The sequence below is a fragment of the Corapipo altera genome, unplaced genomic scaffold (assembly GCF_003945725.1).
Source record: "Corapipo altera isolate COAL_440 unplaced genomic scaffold, ASM394572v1 61242b, whole genome shotgun sequence".
NCBI classification, from domain to species: domain Eukaryota; kingdom Metazoa; phylum Chordata; class Aves; order Passeriformes; family Pipridae; genus Corapipo; species Corapipo altera.
This window is the reverse complement of record NW_020885012.1, coordinates 546,392-564,194: the sequence shown is the minus strand read 5'-3', so window position 1 is coordinate 564,194 and position 17,803 is coordinate 546,392. Positions and strand designations below refer to the sequence as shown.

The 17,803-nt window shown below is 44.0% G+C and overlaps 1 protein-coding gene across 1 annotated transcript in view; it reads left to right on the top strand.

The window, feature by feature from the left end:
* The window catches only part of LOC113958927 (sorting nexin-2-like), a 212,841-nt gene that overhangs the window by 124,096 nt on the left and 70,942 nt on the right, over positions 1 to 17,803 (top strand). Inside the window, exon 7 of the mRNA XM_027667570.1 lies at positions 10,044 to 10,122. Within this exon, the coding sequence (XP_027523371.1) occupies positions 10,044 to 10,122 (79 nt within the window). The remainder of the gene's footprint in view (positions 1 to 10,043; positions 10,123 to 17,803) is intronic.

The following is a 17,803-nucleotide window of genomic DNA, read 5'->3' as shown; positions in this document are numbered from 1 at the left end:
GTCTCCACAGCAGCTATCCCAAAAGCCCAATTATGCCCTTTTGGGTCCTTGAAATACCCTCTCCTGAGGTAATCTATGCCAAGGATACACGGGGTCTCTGGGCCAGTGACAATGGGGTGTTTTTGCCATTTGTTCCCAGTCAAGCTCACTTCAGCTTCCAGTACAGTCAGTTGTTGGGATCCCCCTGTCATCCCAGAAATAGAGATGGATTCTGCCCCTACATATCTTGATGGCATCAGGGTAGATTGTGCACTGGTGTCAACTAAAACCTTATACTCTTGTGGGTCTGATGTGCAAGGCCATCAGATCCACACAATCCAATAGATCCAATTGTCCCTTTCCTCCACCTGGTTGGAGGCAGGGCCTCTCTACCTCTGGTAATAGTTCTTGTTGCTAGCTTCTCGTCAATATGAACTGGACGTCCCTTCAAGAGGACTGGAAGTAACATCAGCCCTCGCATTCTGTCTGAGACCTTGCCCACTGGAAACTGGAGCGGCATTTATCCTTGAAGAATTTCCTCTCAAATCACCTACCCATGCTACTAGGGCAGAGATGGGTTTTCCATCCCACTTTCTCATTTCCTTTCCATGGTCGTTCAGGTAAAACCACAGGTTACCTCATAGTGTGTACCCTTTCTCTCGATCAGGGGAGCACTTGTTCCCAATAGCAGAGACTCTGGTCCATACTGGCAGGGCATGGGACATTTCATCTCTAACTTACTCGAGTCTTTCGAATCTGTCCACAGTCTTGGACAGTCGTTCCACAGCCGAGGCGCAGGTTGGTAGGGAGGAAAAGAGATGATCTTCATATTACTGGAGTCAGGTAGTCACCTGATGCACTGCTTGTTCTCCTACTTTCATTGACATTAATGACAATGAGTTGGTGTATGACAATGGTGTGTTCCGTACAAAATTCCATCATGTGGATTGTGTACACTGGACCTCATCTGAATCTCATTATTTGAATCCCTGTAGATTACGTCCAGTACAGCTAATTGTCTCAGGTACTGGATGCCTTTCTCCATGGCATTCTACCTGCTTGGGTGCAGTATTAGATCATCCTTGAGAGAATACCTTTCTCTCATGCTTGACAGGAGTCGTCTCCAGAGGCTGAGAGATTCTGCCCTCTTGCCAATCCCCTTTTCAATGCCCACATCCTGGGACACATATCCCAGTTTCTTGGTTTCACTACCATCTAGTTTCATATTGTAGACCATGGCATCCCATCATCAGAGCAGCCAGGTCATCAGGGGTTCACCCGACTGGTAGCTGAAATATTTTTGCATATCTTGCAGCTCACCCAGGGATAGGGATTGGGTGATTATCTCTGGTCCTTCCTCTTCTCCCTCTTGTGAGGATCCTACTTCCTCTTCATCCCTCACTAAGCAAGCTGATTTTGTCTCAGATTTCTTCTTCTGTATAGGGGCAACAGCTACTGGCACATGTTGTTCCTCTGATTTGGCTTCAATTTGAGTGGACATGCTTCCTGTTAGTCTGCTTTCCTCCTCCTTCCCCCGAGGATGCTGTCTAGTATTGAGCAGTGTCCAATAAATAGTAGCCAGTGTCCAGGACACTGCAATAAATTGCTCCTCCCTGGAGTTGCCACAGCATTTCCCTTGCAAATATTCTGTCACTTTATCAGGGTCCTGTAGTTGTTCAGGGATGAACTTCCAAACTATTGGAGCAGAGAATTTCCCCAAAAACTGACCCATTTTCTCCCACATTCCATGCCACTCATGGCTATCCACCCTCATGCCAGATCTCTTAAAGACCTCCCTAGAAATCTGTTTCTTGACTGTAAACATGGTGTGAACCACACTGAGGAGACCTGGCAGACTTAGTAACAATAGCATGCTTTCCTTAACATCCAAAGGGAATTCAAAATTCTCAAAAGCTTTTGTAACAGGTTTGAAGGAGGAAAAGGGGGTGAAAGGCTGGGGAAAATCATCCTCCCCTGTTGCCCCCAGGGGCTGGATACGATTATTAATGAATTCCCAGAGGTACCATCCAAGGCCAGGGCAGGAGATCAGCACTGAATACACATCCCAAATGACCCTCATTGCCCTTGATGTTATCATGTCATAAACTGATATCCCACAGTACATCAACAAAGCAATCCTGATCCCTCTCTCTGCTCTGAAAAAGATCCCCACAAGGAGCACATACAGGAATATATACAGGGTTAGGTACCACACCCACATGAACAGATCAAGCGACATTGTGACCAGTGGCTCTGTACCTAATACAGCAAATTTGTTCCCAACCCTCTCTGGGCAGATCTGTTGTTATCAGAACCCTTTGTGCCCTACATTGGGGGCTAATTAAGGTTGTCATGGGTTAGGAATGGTATTCTCCAATTTAGTGGTCCCACTGAAACTGCACCAGCACTTACTCCCCATCCCCCTGCAATTGGAAGCACAATAGGTAAAGATCATGGTTTGAGATAAGAACAATTTACTGGAAACAGCAATAAGATAAGAAAGTGAACAGTAACAGAAATAATACTAGTAAGAACAGTGTACAAAGATAAGTTTATTGTCCTGGTTTCAGCCAGGATAGAGTTAATTTCTTCTCAGTAGCTGTTACAGTGCTGTGTTTTGGATTCGGAATGAGAATGGTGTTATTGGTGTTGATAACACGATGTGTTACGACCTGCCCCAGGAAAAGGGGAAGGGGGGGTAACTTATGACCCACCTCAGGAAAAGGGGAAGGGAGGCGTAACTCAGGTTTTTATCAATAATTCCCTTGGGGTGGATTAAAGTGAAACGACACTAAATAATCGGTGTCTTAAAAGAAAGTTTATTTTAACAATTTTGTATCAACAAGTATGCTAGCGTTTTGGGTGTTGTCATAAAACAATGCAACATAGAGATAACTTTTGGGGGAGGAGAAACTGTTTAGGGGAGAGGAAAAACAGGATGAGAGTAAGGGAAAAGAGAAGCTGAGAGTGCAAAAGAAATGGATATAGTCACCGCCCACTGGATCCATTATTAAAAAGAAGGAACTATCTATTTATCCAACTCCTTTTCTTATCTGGCATAATGTCACTAGGGCAGTAATAATAGAGAAGTTTGGGACATGTTTTCTCCAAAAAATGAATAAACTCAGAGCATGCTGGAGTTCCTTTTTACTTCTCAGCATCTTTATGTGCTGTAGGGTGGCCAAGGTGTCAGGGGGAAAACACACTGTTACTTTTTCTGTGGGAATTTGAAGTCTCAGACTTTCCAAGTGGGTGATAGTACTTGTCTGAGTCTGGTCCACTGTGGTGACATCAGCAATCTGGGCAATCAGTTCAGCTTTGTTATGTACAGCAGCTATTTGTGAGCCAGTGTCAGCATCGAGGTAACTCACTGGCAGCTGCCACTGCTCATTAGGTTTATGGACAGGTCATACTGTCCATGGTGAGTATATGGGGACAACTACCCCTTGCTCCTGCAATTCTGCAATTTCTGGGGTAATGTTTTCACGTGTTCCTAAAGGGAGTGGGTGAGGGTTTACATTTGTTATTTTAGAAGGAGGCAGACTTGGAACAGTTTGCAACAGATGGACAGAGGGGGATGGGAGACCAAACACCCATTCTCTCCCTCTGGCGTCTGTCCAGGTGTCATGGTTTAAGATCTCCAAAATCCAATTCTCTAGTCCAAGCCCCCCCCCCACATCTCAACCTAATGTGGGATGATTTTTTCCAGACAAACACCAGACTCAAAATGGGGGGAAGGGTTATATTACAAGACTGTACACATAAATAAATATTATAATACATTATACACATGATCACAACTATCTCTACCATGACATAAGTATTTACAATGGATCAAATCTCTTCTCCCTTCCAAATAAAAGTCCAGGAGGGAAGAAGGACAGATCCCTTCTTCAAAGCAGCAATGTCTCTAAGGCAACAGGTTCTCTTCTTCTATGCACCAGTTGATAGCTGGATCTCTGCCAGCACTCACGAGGGAGAAATTCAAGCCCCTCGGCCCCGTCATCTCCAAGCGAGGGGTCTTCCGTGGGCTGCGTTCACCCCAGACAAAGGTCGCTATCACCACATCATATCACGAAGCACAGGAGTCTCCGTGACGGTCTGGTATCTTCAGGGGACTCAAATCCCTTGCAGAGCTTCTGTGCCCTGCCTCGAGATGACTGCGAGCTTCTTTGTAGCTTGCAGTAAGGGAGGGCCCCCAAGGTCAACCTCCTACACACCGTCCTGGTTGAACTCTCAGGACAACCGAGTTTCTTAGCTCCTTCTCTGCAGTGCATGTAGCACTTCACCCCTCCCGTCTAGGACGTGAGGGGTTTCCAAGGAGTTTGGAGGGTCTGGTTCAGTTCTTACCCCCAAAACTCTGTCTCTCTGCTGCTGTCTCTCTCTCTCTCTCCTTCCAGGAGTTCTCTCTGGGTTATGCATGCCTTCATTGCTGCTTGGTTCAGTTCTTATCTGTTGGCTTTTAGCCATAGTCTCTGGATGCTGCGTCTCTGCTCCTGCTCTGTCTCTGCTCACTCACGGTGGAAAAAACATCCCCCAACTCACAGCTACAGACACATAGTCCAACTTAACACTGTTCCAAGTCTCTGCAGCCTCCAACAGGGGTTGGGGGGGGCACAGGCCCCCCCAGAGGGCTCCGGTCCTCTCCTCATGGCTCCTGCAACATGGTTACCACTTCTACAACCAAACTACAACTCTTCTCTTCCGTTTGGTTGTGGTATGTTTATATTTCACAGGAGCGCAGATTGGCTAAAACTTTAAAACTTCCAGGAGCCACCACCCCCTGGGGTTTTACCATTTTCTTAGCTTCAGGGGGAAAACCTGGTTCAAACCACTACACCAGGCCTTCACCTTTAGTAGATCCAACCCCAGAATGTTAGATGGTAATGGCCCCACAATCATGATAGTTTCTGTGGCTGTCTCATCTCCAGGTAACCAGCATTTCACCCGAGCAGTGTACTGGGGTCAGGATTTGCCAAAAGAGTCAGTTACCCATATCTTTTTTTTGTCTGGTTTAATGTCACAATGAGTAGTAGCTTCAGTTTGGAGTGCTGAGACCTGTGCACCCGTGTCTACCACGAATGTAACTAAAGATTTAAAAGGACCGAGAGGAAAAGTGATTACCATATCTCCCTGGTTGTTTTCTGTAAGTTTTCTCTCATAAACCCACTGGTCATTTTTTGGCTTATTTACTTGAGAGCAGTAAGTCCAGTTTTTTGACTCAGAACTGGTCAAACTGGTTAGTCCGGTTTCTGGAGAGGCTGAGGGGATCACAGTGTTGGACTCCTTAGAGGGGTTGCCCTTAGGGGGTGCCTTGTGCTCTTTGATCTTATCCCAGTGCTTTATCAAGTATTCCAAATTAGCAGTGGGTAATTTATCCGTCACTTCTCGAGGAATTCCTTTTGCAACCCCCTCCACCCACAAACCGTATCTCTTTCTCCCACTAGATGATACATTCTGTTGACAAATACCTGGTGAGGCAGGTTTTTGGATCTCCCCTACCCTTCTGATATCTATTTTTTGCTTAAAACCACTTGCATCAGAGACCCCCAACTGTCGACCGGTAGTTACTAATTCTTGGGCTATTTCCAACCAGGTTATCCCTGGTGGAACATCCCTTCTTCTAGGTCTGGGGATTGCCTTTATGCGCTCCTGTAATTGTTTAGCATAAACTTTTAGTGCATCAGGTAGGCCTCGGATTAAGACTGGAAATCTCTGTGGATCCGCCTCTAGTTCCACTGGGGAATTTCGTTGTGGGTCTAATAATTTTGCATGCATTAATTGGAGACATGCAGTTTTTTGTACACTTTTTACAATGTGGTCAGTTGTGAGTGTTTTAATTGTGTGAGGATCTCCCCTTTCTATAGGGTCTAACCCGCCTGCCCAGTAGGCAGCTCTCTGGATCAGGGACCATGGTGCTCGGTTATCATTTGTGGTCAGGAAGACCCCTGGGCCCCAAAATCCTCTGACCTCATCTTCACTCAACAAAATTCGATCCCCTCCAGTAAGGGACACCCTCCACACATATTCAGTCTCTGATTCACTGGCCTTATGGTTGTATTTCTCCTGAATTTTGGCCAGTGCTTCCCCTGTGTACGGGGTAGTTCATGTGGTAGTTTGCCGATCTGCCCCTTGGTCAGTGGTTTCAGTTTAAATGAGGGGGCGCATATGTATTACCTCGTCCTCTGGATAACTTTGCTTAAGCTCTTCCAATTCCCCAGAGGGGTACAGGGATTTGTTAACATCCACCGGTCTAGGGTATTTTAAATTGATGTCTCGTGATTCACAATTTTTCATTTCTAGTACCTTTTTCAGACTTTCATTTTGTTCCTCCTCATCTTGCAGGGCTGACCAAAGCAACAAATTAATTTCCCTCTCCCCCTCGAACTGCTTCACACTCAGCGGTTAACTGCAAGCGTTCTTTTTCTAATTGCTCCTGTAACGCCCTCATTGACTCCTGAAGAGATCTTATCACCTCACCAGTAGATCTCTGAATAGCCGATCTTTCCTTTTGCACTGTTCTAAAGACAATGCCTAAAACAGCACCTACCAGAAACAGTCCGAAACCAAGGACAAACATCAGGAGGGAATAATCCCCATATAACTCAACCGGGGGTGCCATCCCCTTTGCCTCAATCATTAACCCAACTCAGGTTAATGTCTTTCTCCCCCTTAACCCTCTGAGGGTCGGCTTGACTCTCCCCTGGAAAAACCTTTCAACAGGTCCAGGTCACACCAGGAAACCTTTCAACAGGTCCGATGTGCCCAGGTCACACCGAGAGGAGAAAAATTCTTACTATAATTTTACAACCAGGGGACAGTCACCATTTGACTCACCCTCGGTATCAGTTTTAGACTACACCAATTACTCCACCACATGCAAAGGATCCTGCCGACTACGCCAAAAATGTTACGACTTGCCCCAGGAAAAGGGGAGGGGGGGTAACTGAATCCGAAAAATCGGTCTGAGAAACTGCCCAGAGGCTTTGATCTTTTGAGCAGCAAAGGTATTTATTTGCAGCGCTGGGAGCAAGCCAGCTCGCGCTGGACAAACTTGCTCCCCAGTTGTTCAGAAAATCAGCACTTTTATACAATTTTTAGATGTGATTAAATGCATATTCAAACAATTACAACATCTATCAATACATATTAAAAATAGGCAGAGAATAGGCGGAACTTGGGGCGGTGCTTCTCTTGGCACCCCATTTCAAGGGGTCGTTCCTATCTTCATCCACTGGGCAGGGGGCTTTAACTCCTCTTCCTCAGCTTGACCCTTCTTCTTTTCTATTGTTCTTGACCCGTTCACTGAAGCTTGGAAAAAGCCCTGGCTCCAGGCCTATTCCTCCTATTCAAATGTCTACCTGATCCTGTTAGATTCCTAATTTATTGCCTCTAAGTCTATTTTATGTTCTTGTACTATAAGCTTAAGCTTTGGTCCAGTAAGTAGAACAGAACGAGCAGAGATCGTCTTGGATGTTGGTAGCTTGTTAGCAGGCCCAAATTTCTTGGTTAACTCTTTTGGGCCTAGCCTCCTGTTTCATAACTCAGGTTTTTATCAATAATTCCCTTGGGGTGGATTAAAGTGAAACAACACTAAATAATCGGTGTCTGAAAAGAAAGTTTATTTTAACAATTTTGTATCAACAGGTATGCTAGCGTTTTGGGTGTTGTCATACAACAATGCAACATAGAGATAACCTTTGGGGGGGGAGAAACTGCTTAGGGGAGAGAAAAAACAGGATGAGAGTAAGGGAAAAGAGAAGTTGAGAGTGCAAAAGAAATGGATATAGTCACCGCCCACTGGATCCAGCGATGCTTGAGAGCGATGGTCTTGATTCGCAGGAGGTGGGGGAGAAGGAGAACCCGAAATCCCAAAGTCACCAGTCAGTTTATATACCCTCAGTATGCTTTTGCACCTCCCTGGGATGAGGAGTTGTTTGCCTTTTTAGGGCTTAGCACTGGAGGGAGGGATGGGTCCAATTGCCCACCTGAAGTATCTTCTTGCCTTTTTAGGGCTTAGCCCATCTGAGGTATCTTCTTGCCTTTTTAGGGCTTAGCACTGGAGGGATGGGCCCAACTGTCCATCTGAGGTATCTCCTTGCCTTTTTAGGGCAAAAGTCAAAGCCTGCAAACTCCTGGAATGCATAAATCATTAACCATTTCAGTCTCTGACACGATGATGTTTTGGTTTTTTGCTAAGTGGTGTTTATCCTAAGTCAAGGACATTTTTCTTGTTTCACGCTCTGCCAGGGAGGAGGTTCACAAAAGAAACTTGGAGGGAGTATAGGCTGAACAGGTGACCCAAACTGACCAAAGGGATAGTCCACACCATAGAACGTCATGCCCAGTATATAAACTGGGGGGAGTTTCCCTGGAAGAGGTGTCGATCTCGGTTCAGGAACGGGGTGGGTCTGGCACTGGTTGGTGGGTGGTGAGCAATTGCACTGTGCATCACTTGTTTTTCCCTTTTTGTTTTTATTGTAATTTACCATTATTTTTGTATTTAACTTTATTTTCAATTATTAAAATGTTCTTAACATACAAGTTTTATGTTGATTCTTCTCCCCATTCCACCTGGGTAGGGGGGAGAGGGAGGGGTTGCTTAGTGCTTAATTTCCAGCTGAGCTTAAACCACAACAAGTGATTTACATGCAAAATGCTCACCAAGCCTGGGGCAATCAAAAACAGTGGCAGACAGACCCTCTGCCCGCCATGCTTTCACCCGACCAGAAAGAACGCCCTTTCTTCTCAGAATCGAGAGAGTCCCTTTTCCCCGCCCCTGGCAATGACATAAGATGGTATTGAATAACACAATTTTTTGTCCACGCCCCCTTCTGCTGATGTGGGCTGAAACCAGGACATGGGGGAAAAAAAAAGAAGACAAACACTTAAGGAAAACACTTTCCCTCCCCCTTTCCCAGGCTCAACTTCAGTGCAGACATTTCTTGTCCCCCCTTCATAGTCTTGACTCCCCTTGTTACACCCAGTCCCATTACAGTGAGGCCACAGATGATGCAGGAGGTTGGGGTCAGGACATAGGGTTTTCTTTCTGCCACTCCTTGTTCCTTACCCTTATCTTCTGCTACTATTTTCTTTTACTTGTTTCTTCTGCTCCTGCATGGGTTCTTCCACAGGCTGCAGTCCCTTCAGGGACGTACCTGCTCCAGCTGTTACCTAAAATTGGCACTTAAAAGAAACCTCTAAGACTCAGTTTGTGAGTTTTAGAAGGTAGGTATTCTTTTCTTACAGTGTGCTGGAATGATTCCAGCATGCCAGGTGCATTTTGGCGAACTGATTCCCAGGGCACCTGTTGTGCTGGAATTTTAGGCAACACAGTGTTTCCCCTACTGCTCTGGCCTTGTTTCTTTTTTCCCTTGATATTTATTACCTTTTTAAAAATTTGTTTTCATAGAGGAACCAGAAACTTCTCTGGCTAATCTTTGGCCTGTGATGGGTACATTGTTAAGCTGTTTGAAACCAGCTGTGACCGGCATAAGGTAGCATCTGACCTCCTTCCATAGATATCATCCCTGCAGGGCCTGCCACCCTGCCCCCCAAAGCCTTGACATTTATACCCAATACATTAATTAAAAGAAAACCTAAAAAACAGCCCAAAACAAAAAAAATCGTCCACACTTATTTTTAGAAATAAAAAATAATGAAAAACACTAGAATAAAATTATTAATTATGAGCATACCAAGCAATATACTTATAAACTATATTTATTTTCTTGTTCTGCTTTATTAGAATAACTGTTTTCTTCAGAGCACAAGTGGCCAGTGAAACTGTGACCTTTATTTAGATTGTCTTCATAAATGCAAATTCAACTCCTTTTTTGATAACTTTGTTCACAATAGATGTATTACAGGAAATTGCATATTTCATAGATCTGTTTCCCACAAAAATGTGCAGCATGCAGTGTTTGTATTCTTTGTACTCCTATGTGGTGCTTTCCACTGTAATGTGGCTAAAATTAGCTGAGCTTAATCTTCTAATCATGTCAGTTATGCTAATGATTTCTTTATGATAACATAAAATCAATATAATGCACTTTTCTTCAAAGGCATGACCAAGGTTAAAGTAGGCAAGGAAGATTCTTCATCTGTTGAATTCATAGAAAAAAGAAGAGCAGCATTAGAAAGGTAATGTATGTATCTAACTAAAACTTGTTTAGCGTCAAAATGAATTTTAGTATACTACATGGGCTCTGTAACTGGGATCTGAACCATCTGTACTTAGGTGGATTCTGGAGTCTGTATGCAAGTTCACAATTTTTGTGTAGAAATGGAATAATTTCCATTAGTAATAGGAAATGTAGACTTGTCAATGGGGAAAATTATAGTTATCTGTTTTCAAACAGGTCGCTTGTTAAAATTGAGGTTGCAGAGATCCTAGAAGCAAAACTTTCTTCATCAACTTACTTAAACATTGTATTTTTAAGGCATTAAATCACTTCAGTGAAACTATTTCATATAACATTAACTGTTGGGCAGGGGGAAGGATGAAAGAAACCTTTAGCCAGTTGAAATTATAGAATAGTGGAATCATAGAATGGTTTGGGTTGGAAGGGACCTTAAATATCATCTAGTTCCAACCCCCTGCCATGGGCAGGGGCATCTTCCACTAGACCAGGTTGCTCAAAGCCCCATCCAGCTTGGCCTTGAACACTTTCAGGGATGGGGCATTGTCGTGAGCAGAGTGGGAGCTTCAGTTTATTAGAGAAGCCCTCCCATTGAGCCACAGGATGCAGAAAGGAGCCCCTTGCTTTCTAAACTCCTTCTCAGAGAGGAGTCTGGGTGCAGTTGAATCCAATCTTAGACCCAGACTTTGTCAACGGTTTATGTCTAAAAGATTATACAGGTGTAGTGGAATCTTTATACAACTTTGTCCTGCAGGATTAAGGATGGAAAACCAGATATTTATATATAAAAATAAATGGTTTATTATGATAATGAGTAGACAAAAGATCTTAATCAGAATTATTTGCTATACAGTATAGCTATAACTGTTAATATAGTATAGTGCACTATTTTTTAAGCAGTATTGAAGCAATTATACTAAAGCAATTGTATTAAAGCTAGCAAAACCAGTTATTAAGTGGGCAAATCTCTTTTACTCAGCCTCGAGGAGGCCCTCAAGAGAGAAATGTCCACACACACTCCAAGAAGGGGTACGTTAGAAGACCCTGCCATTAAAAAGTGAAGTGGGCTTTTATAGTAAAAAGTGACTGACTGTCAGTCATATGTCTCCAGGCCAGCTGTGTCAGCTGAGCAGCCTTTAGATAAGTTATCAGTAGTATCACTGTGTTTGTTTATCAAGTACTTTGCCAGGTCTGCCCTATCTTCATCTCACTATGTGATGTTTAACTTTGGGATTGATGACTCCAGCTGTTCACAGCACTCTTCAACACCAAAAGCAGTATGACATCCCCTTCTCCATTCACCACGGATAGCTTTGTAAATAGGGTATTGTTCCAGTTATTTTACCCCTGCTCCAGGCAGAGCATCCTGCTACAGGCATACACAGATTCTCTGGGCAACCTGCTCCAGTGTTTCACCCCTCTCTCAGTAAAGAATTTCTTCCTAATATCTAATCTAAACCTACCCTCCTTCAGTTTGAAGTCATTCCCCCTTGTCCTATTACTACATGCCCTTGTAAAAAGTCCTTCTTCAGTTTTCTTGTAGGTCCCATTAGGTACTGGAAGGTTTCTATACAGTCTTCCCAGTGTATTCTCTTCTCCAGGCTGAACAACCCCAACTCTCTCAGCCTGTCTTTATAGAAGAGGTGTTCCAGCCCTCTGATCATTTTTGTGGCCCTCTGGACCTGCTCCATTGGGTCCATGTCATTCTTGTGTTGAGGACTCCAGACCTGGATGCAGTGCTCCAGGTTGGCTCTCACCAAGGCAGAGTAGAGGGGGAGAATCACCTCCTTTGACCTGCTGGCCATGCCTCTTATGATGCAGCCTAAGATATGATTGGCTTGCTGGGCTTGCTGGGCTCCCCTTATATATAGTCGGGCTGACATAATATGGCATGGAATATCCTGTTCCTCCCGGGAAAAGGAAGTGTTATTTAACTACACAAACCCACTACACACCACTTGTCACTGGACTCCTCTTGGACATCAAGCCGTTGACCACAACTCTTTGAGTGTGACCATCCAGTCAATTACTGATCCACTAAGTGGTCCATCCATCAAATCCATGTCTATCCATCAAATCCATGTCTCTCCAGTTTAAAGACAAGGATGTCGTGTGGGGCAGCGTCAAATGTTTTGTACAAGTCCAAGTAGATGATGACAGTTGCTCTTTCCCTCATCCACCATCGCTGTAATCATGTCGTAGAAGGCCACCAAATTTTTCAGTCATGATTTGCCCTTAGTGAAGCCATGGTGGCTGTCACCAAGCACTTCCTTCTTTTCCATGTGCTTTACCATCATTTCCAGAAGGATCTGCTCCATGAACTTGCCACGCACTGAATGTCCTTTTTAAAAATCAGAGTTATGCTTCCCCTTTTCCAGTCAGTGGGAATTTCACCCAACTGCCACTACTTCTCAAATATGATGGATAGTGACTTAGCCACTTCCTCTGCCAGTTCCCTCAGGACCCGTGGATGTATCTCATCAGGTCCCATTGACTTGGGCACCTTCAGGTTCCTTAGATGGTCTCAAACCAAATCCTCTCTTACAATGGGCAGTTCTTCATTCTCCCAGTCTCTGCCTTTCCCTTCTCCAACTCGAGTGGTGTGGCTAGAAAACTTGCCTGTGAAGACAGGTAAAAAAGTCATTCAGTACCTCACCTTTCTCCATGTTCATGGTAACCAAGACTCTCATTTCCTTCTGGAGAGATGTCTCAGTTTAATGAGACAGAAATGTTTCGTTAGGAGTGTGGGATATGGGGAAAAACCAAGTTCTCCCTCTGAGAAATTATAACTTTGAAATCAAGAGGCTCCAGTCAAAAGGCATGGAAAAGAAAAAAATAACAACTCTTTACTAAAGAATATATATATGTACATAGGTAACACAACAAAAAAACCCAAGCAACAATCCTGTAACCCAACTTCTACAGAAAACAATTGTCCTTTTTACCTTTTAGCGCAGTTATAACCACGCCCAGCAGGGGCGCTGTTGGGCCTCCGGAGAAGCAAAGGCTGCGGTTGCTCACTGCTGGTTGGCAGGTGGCGCTGTTGGGCCTCTGGAGGAGCGGAGGCTGCAGTTGATCTCAGATGGTGATCGGCAAATGGCACTGTTGGGCTCTAGTGGCCGCCGCATCCGCGGTGGGGGGGCAGGCGCGCGGGAGCGGCTGGGTCAGTCCAAAGCACCCCGCCAGAGGGGCGGGGGCAGCTGGGTTGGTCCAAGACACATCCCAGGGCGCGTGGGAGCAGCTGAGTCTGTCCAAGGCACGTCCCAGGGGGCGCGGGAGGCAGCTGGGTCAGTCCAAAGCACCCCCCCGGAGGGGGCGCGGGCCGCTATTGGCACGGAAAAGGAAAAGGGGGGAAGGGTGGTTTACTCCTGTGGACTAACGGTGTCGAAGGCGGGCTCTGGCCAGAACCCTCTTTTTTGCCGATGGGAGTAGGCTGCTGCCAACACGGGGAAAGAGGAGGGGGAAGGCCAAGTGCCAGCAGGGACTCTCCTCCCCACCTCCTCCGCCAGACGAGTAATCCCAAGAAGCCCAGCCGAACCCCTTCAGCCCCACCCCGCACGTCTCCCAAAAAAGACAAAACAACCCCCAGAAACCAAGCACCTCTCAGCCAAAAGCTACCAGCCCCCCCTTCCCTCTCTCTCTGCAGCTGCCACTTGGGCCTAAGCCACACAGCAAAAATCTACCTTCCCCCCTTGCCTCGGGAAGAGGAAAACAAAAGAGTTCTGCTTCTTGCTGAGAGAAGTAATTAGCATTTCAGTGGGACAGTCATTAAGGTCTAAGCCAGGCAAACACTAAAACCTGAAACTCACCCCACCCCAGCCAGGCGGTTGGTGTGGAAAAATTCACCAGAAGCTAATGAAAAAGAAACTATAACAATAGGGCCCACATTTTCCCTATTTCTTTCTATCACCAGTGTACCTCTAGAAGCTTTTCTTGTTGCCCTTCATGTCCCTGGACAGATTTAATTCTATCAGGGCTTTAGCTTTCCTAACCTGATCCGTGGCTGCTTGGACAACCCCTCTGAATTTCTCCCAGGCTACCTGTCCTTGTTTCCACCCTCTCTAGGCTACATTTTCATGTTTGAGTTTGTCCACGAGATCCTTGTTAATCCATGCAGGCCTCCTGGCACTCTCTTTGTTGAGATGCATCGCTCTCGAGCTTGGAGGAGGTGATCCTTGAACATTACCCAGCTTTCTTGGGCTCCTCTTCCCTCCAGGGATTTATCCCATGGTACTCAATCAAGCAGATCCCTGAAGAGGCCAAAGTCTGCTCTCCTGTAAAACAGCCTTCTGATGACTTATAGTGCATTAGCGTGACTAGCTGTGTTTTGGTGTAAGAGATAGATCTCTGTCACCCAGCACTGGCATACAACTTATATTGTTCACATACCTTTGCTGTGGAAAGGTGTTACAAGACTATATTAGATCACTCAGATCTGATCTAGTAATTAGTTTATTGAGTTCTAATCAGTAAATGTAGATATGTAAGATATTTCATGAGTACAGATGGATTAGCAGTCAATACTCTATGATCTACTACGCTTAAAGTTAGTATGGAATACAAAGATAAATGCATAATCTTACTATACGTCTAAATGTTACATGCATGCAAAAAAAGTCACTTAGCAACCCATCAGTGCCTGGTGTGAGATTCAAGAGTCTCAGAGTCAGGTAATTTCCAATTAGAATTTTATTATATGATGAAAGCAAAACAGCGCTGGGTGTACAAGCAGAGTTCTGTAACTCTATGTGCTTGTCACACCGAAAACAGGCACAGTGTTCTACATTTATTCTCAACTACTTCATTCATATTTATTATACATAGGCATAAACATTATACATTGTTATGTCAGGAATTCAACAGATGTTTTTCTTAGACTAGGTTGTTATCTATACACAAGCATAAATATTATATTGTTAAGTCAGGAATTCAATAGATGGTTTTCTTAGACTAGGTTGTTGTCTATACAAAGTTGTAAATTCTCATAACTTCTATAAGAAAGGGTTATCATCTAGTTAACTAAACAGAGTCTCCTCACTATAAATCTTGTACAAGGTAAAAGGGAGGTAACTTGTTTTATGTCTTTATAGGGGCCCAATTAAGTTTTACAATTTGTATTTCTTCTTTCTCTAGGTTATACTGACCTTACTTTGTTTTTTTTTAATTGGTATGTGGCACGAATCACTATTTTCGTTTATCACACCTGGTGTCAGGTAAGGGATCTCAGCCTCGAGGGGTAACCTTGAGAGGTGTCCCTACTCAAGCGGAGATCACTGCCACACAACCAACTGCTATGGAGGGAGAGCTCAACAGACCCTGATGGCTGCACATATTGGTAGCATCAAGTGGTTGACTCATAGTCAGATTTTCTGCTGTGTTCTTACAGTGTCAGGCACTTATCAGCCCAGTCTCCAGCCAAACCTGTTTTGTGGTTTTGGTGCTGTGTTCTCACTGATAGCCTTGCACAATAGGATTAGCTTTGGTTAGGCCTACTCATTGAGCATCTGCCTGGTCCAAAGTTCAGTTAGTTCAAACAGTAAGAGTGTACCAATCATATTCTCCACCCCGTGACTACAGTCAATCCACTTTACTTCCCAGAGTGGTGGTACAGTCATCTCTTGCCTCTGTGCCATAAATATAGGGTGCTAAAGACATCACCTTTTTGATTGACTGGTAAATAAGTTACTATATCAGATTCTCTGATTCTTTAATATCAACATGTATACTCATAGGTATTATACATTGAGGTAAGCACTGCAATTGGATGTATAAACAAAGGGTTAACAATAAGCACAAAACTATAAAGATTAACAAGACTATAGTTAGGTGTAACATCAAATTCAAAGCTCCAGTTGCTGTTGGTGACCATCCAAGCAGAGTTTCCCACCAGTGATGTTCTTCACTTTCTTCACTCTTTCTAGGACATGGTGTATCTCATCTGCATCATGATGGACAGTAATTAGGGTTCTTTGTCTTTTTTTCAAACTCATTTTAGCAATTGACTCAGGTCTTCCTGCTGCCACAGTTTTCTTACCAATGTGAGATTGATTAAAATAGGGGTAGGTAATAAATCTTGATACAATGTATATTTAGATTGTAACAGTTGCTGGGTTGTGACAGGAGCTGAATATGTAATGGCATCCCATAATTTCAGTAAAATTGCAAATGCAGATATTTGAGTGATTGTGTATATCTACAGTAGTGTTGTCTATAAATAGAAAATCACAACAGGTTCTGTCCTGGTTTAACCCCAGCTGGCAACTAAGCACCCCACAGCCACTTGCTTACTTTCCCCTGGTGGGATGGGGGAGAGAATCAGAAGAGTAAAAGTGAGAAAACTCGTGGGTTGAAATAAAGACAGTTTAATAGGAAAAGCAAAAGCCACACACACAAGCGAAGCAAACCAAGGAATTCATTCACTGCTTCCCATGGGCAGGCAGGTGTTCAGGTGTTCTGCCAGCTACAGGAAAGCAGGACTCCATCACGCATAATGGTGACTTGGGAAGACAAATGCCATAACTCCGAATGTGCCCCCTTTCTTCTTCTTCCCCCATCTTTATATGATGAGCATAACATCATATTGTATGGAACTTCCCTTTGGTCCTCCAGTATCAGCTGTCCTGGCTGTGTCCCCTCCCAACTTCTTGCGCACTCCCAGCCTACTTGCTGGTGGGGTGGTGTGAGAAGCAGAAAAGACCTTGACTCTGTATACACAGTGCTCAGCAATAAGGAAAACATCTCTCTGTTATCAACAGTTTCCAACACAAATCTAAAACATAGCCCTATAGTAGCTACTGTGAAGAAAATTAACTCTATCCCAGTAATAAACCAGCACATTCTCACATACAAACACATCCATTTCCAACATATATCAGTACAGTTTAAGTGCTTCATCAGGATGTATTTCAAAATAACAAACATTTTGTTCAGCATCAAGACAAATGTCTTGGGCCTTAATGGTGTTGCTTTCAAAATAAATCCTTGATGTTTCTGTACAACACGTCAACTTCAACAGTGTGACATTTGTTCCCATTTTGTTGGTCCCATACTCTGTGTTCTAACAGATACAGTTCCATGGTGATTTAATCCCAGTGCAATGATTGGGTATATAGTATATACCAAAGCATTGTGTATTTATAAAAAGAAAAGCTGTGGCTTTACTTTTAGTAGGATCATAAGTGAAGTTGACTAGATACCGCTAAGACTGGAAATTCTTTTTGAATTGATCTGCATTTTCCCAAATTACCTTTTGAATCTCATTGGACAACATGCCCTTATCACCTTCCTTTATAATTGCCACTATAGAGGATTGCACCCATAAGAGCTTGGATACACGTAAGAGCTAGAGAAACATTCTTCTGGGTGATGCCAAGTGTGTCTACAATTAGTTGGTGATCCTTCTTATTCATTCTTTCCCATTTAGGCAATATATCAGCTAAGAGCCACTGACTAGTTCCTAGTGACAGCAAAGAAGATGTTAATGGATGTTCTAATTTATACAAATCACTTATTGCCAAGCTTAATTTGTTTGCCAAAACTTCAGCATCTATGTTGTTTAATACTCCTAATCGTGTTCCCAGGATGCCAGTCACATCTCTCCTTGCTCATTTTGGAGAGGTGAGGGTTCTCCCATGCAACCATGCGAACCACCCTGTAGGGGGTTGACCCTGGCTGGATGCCAG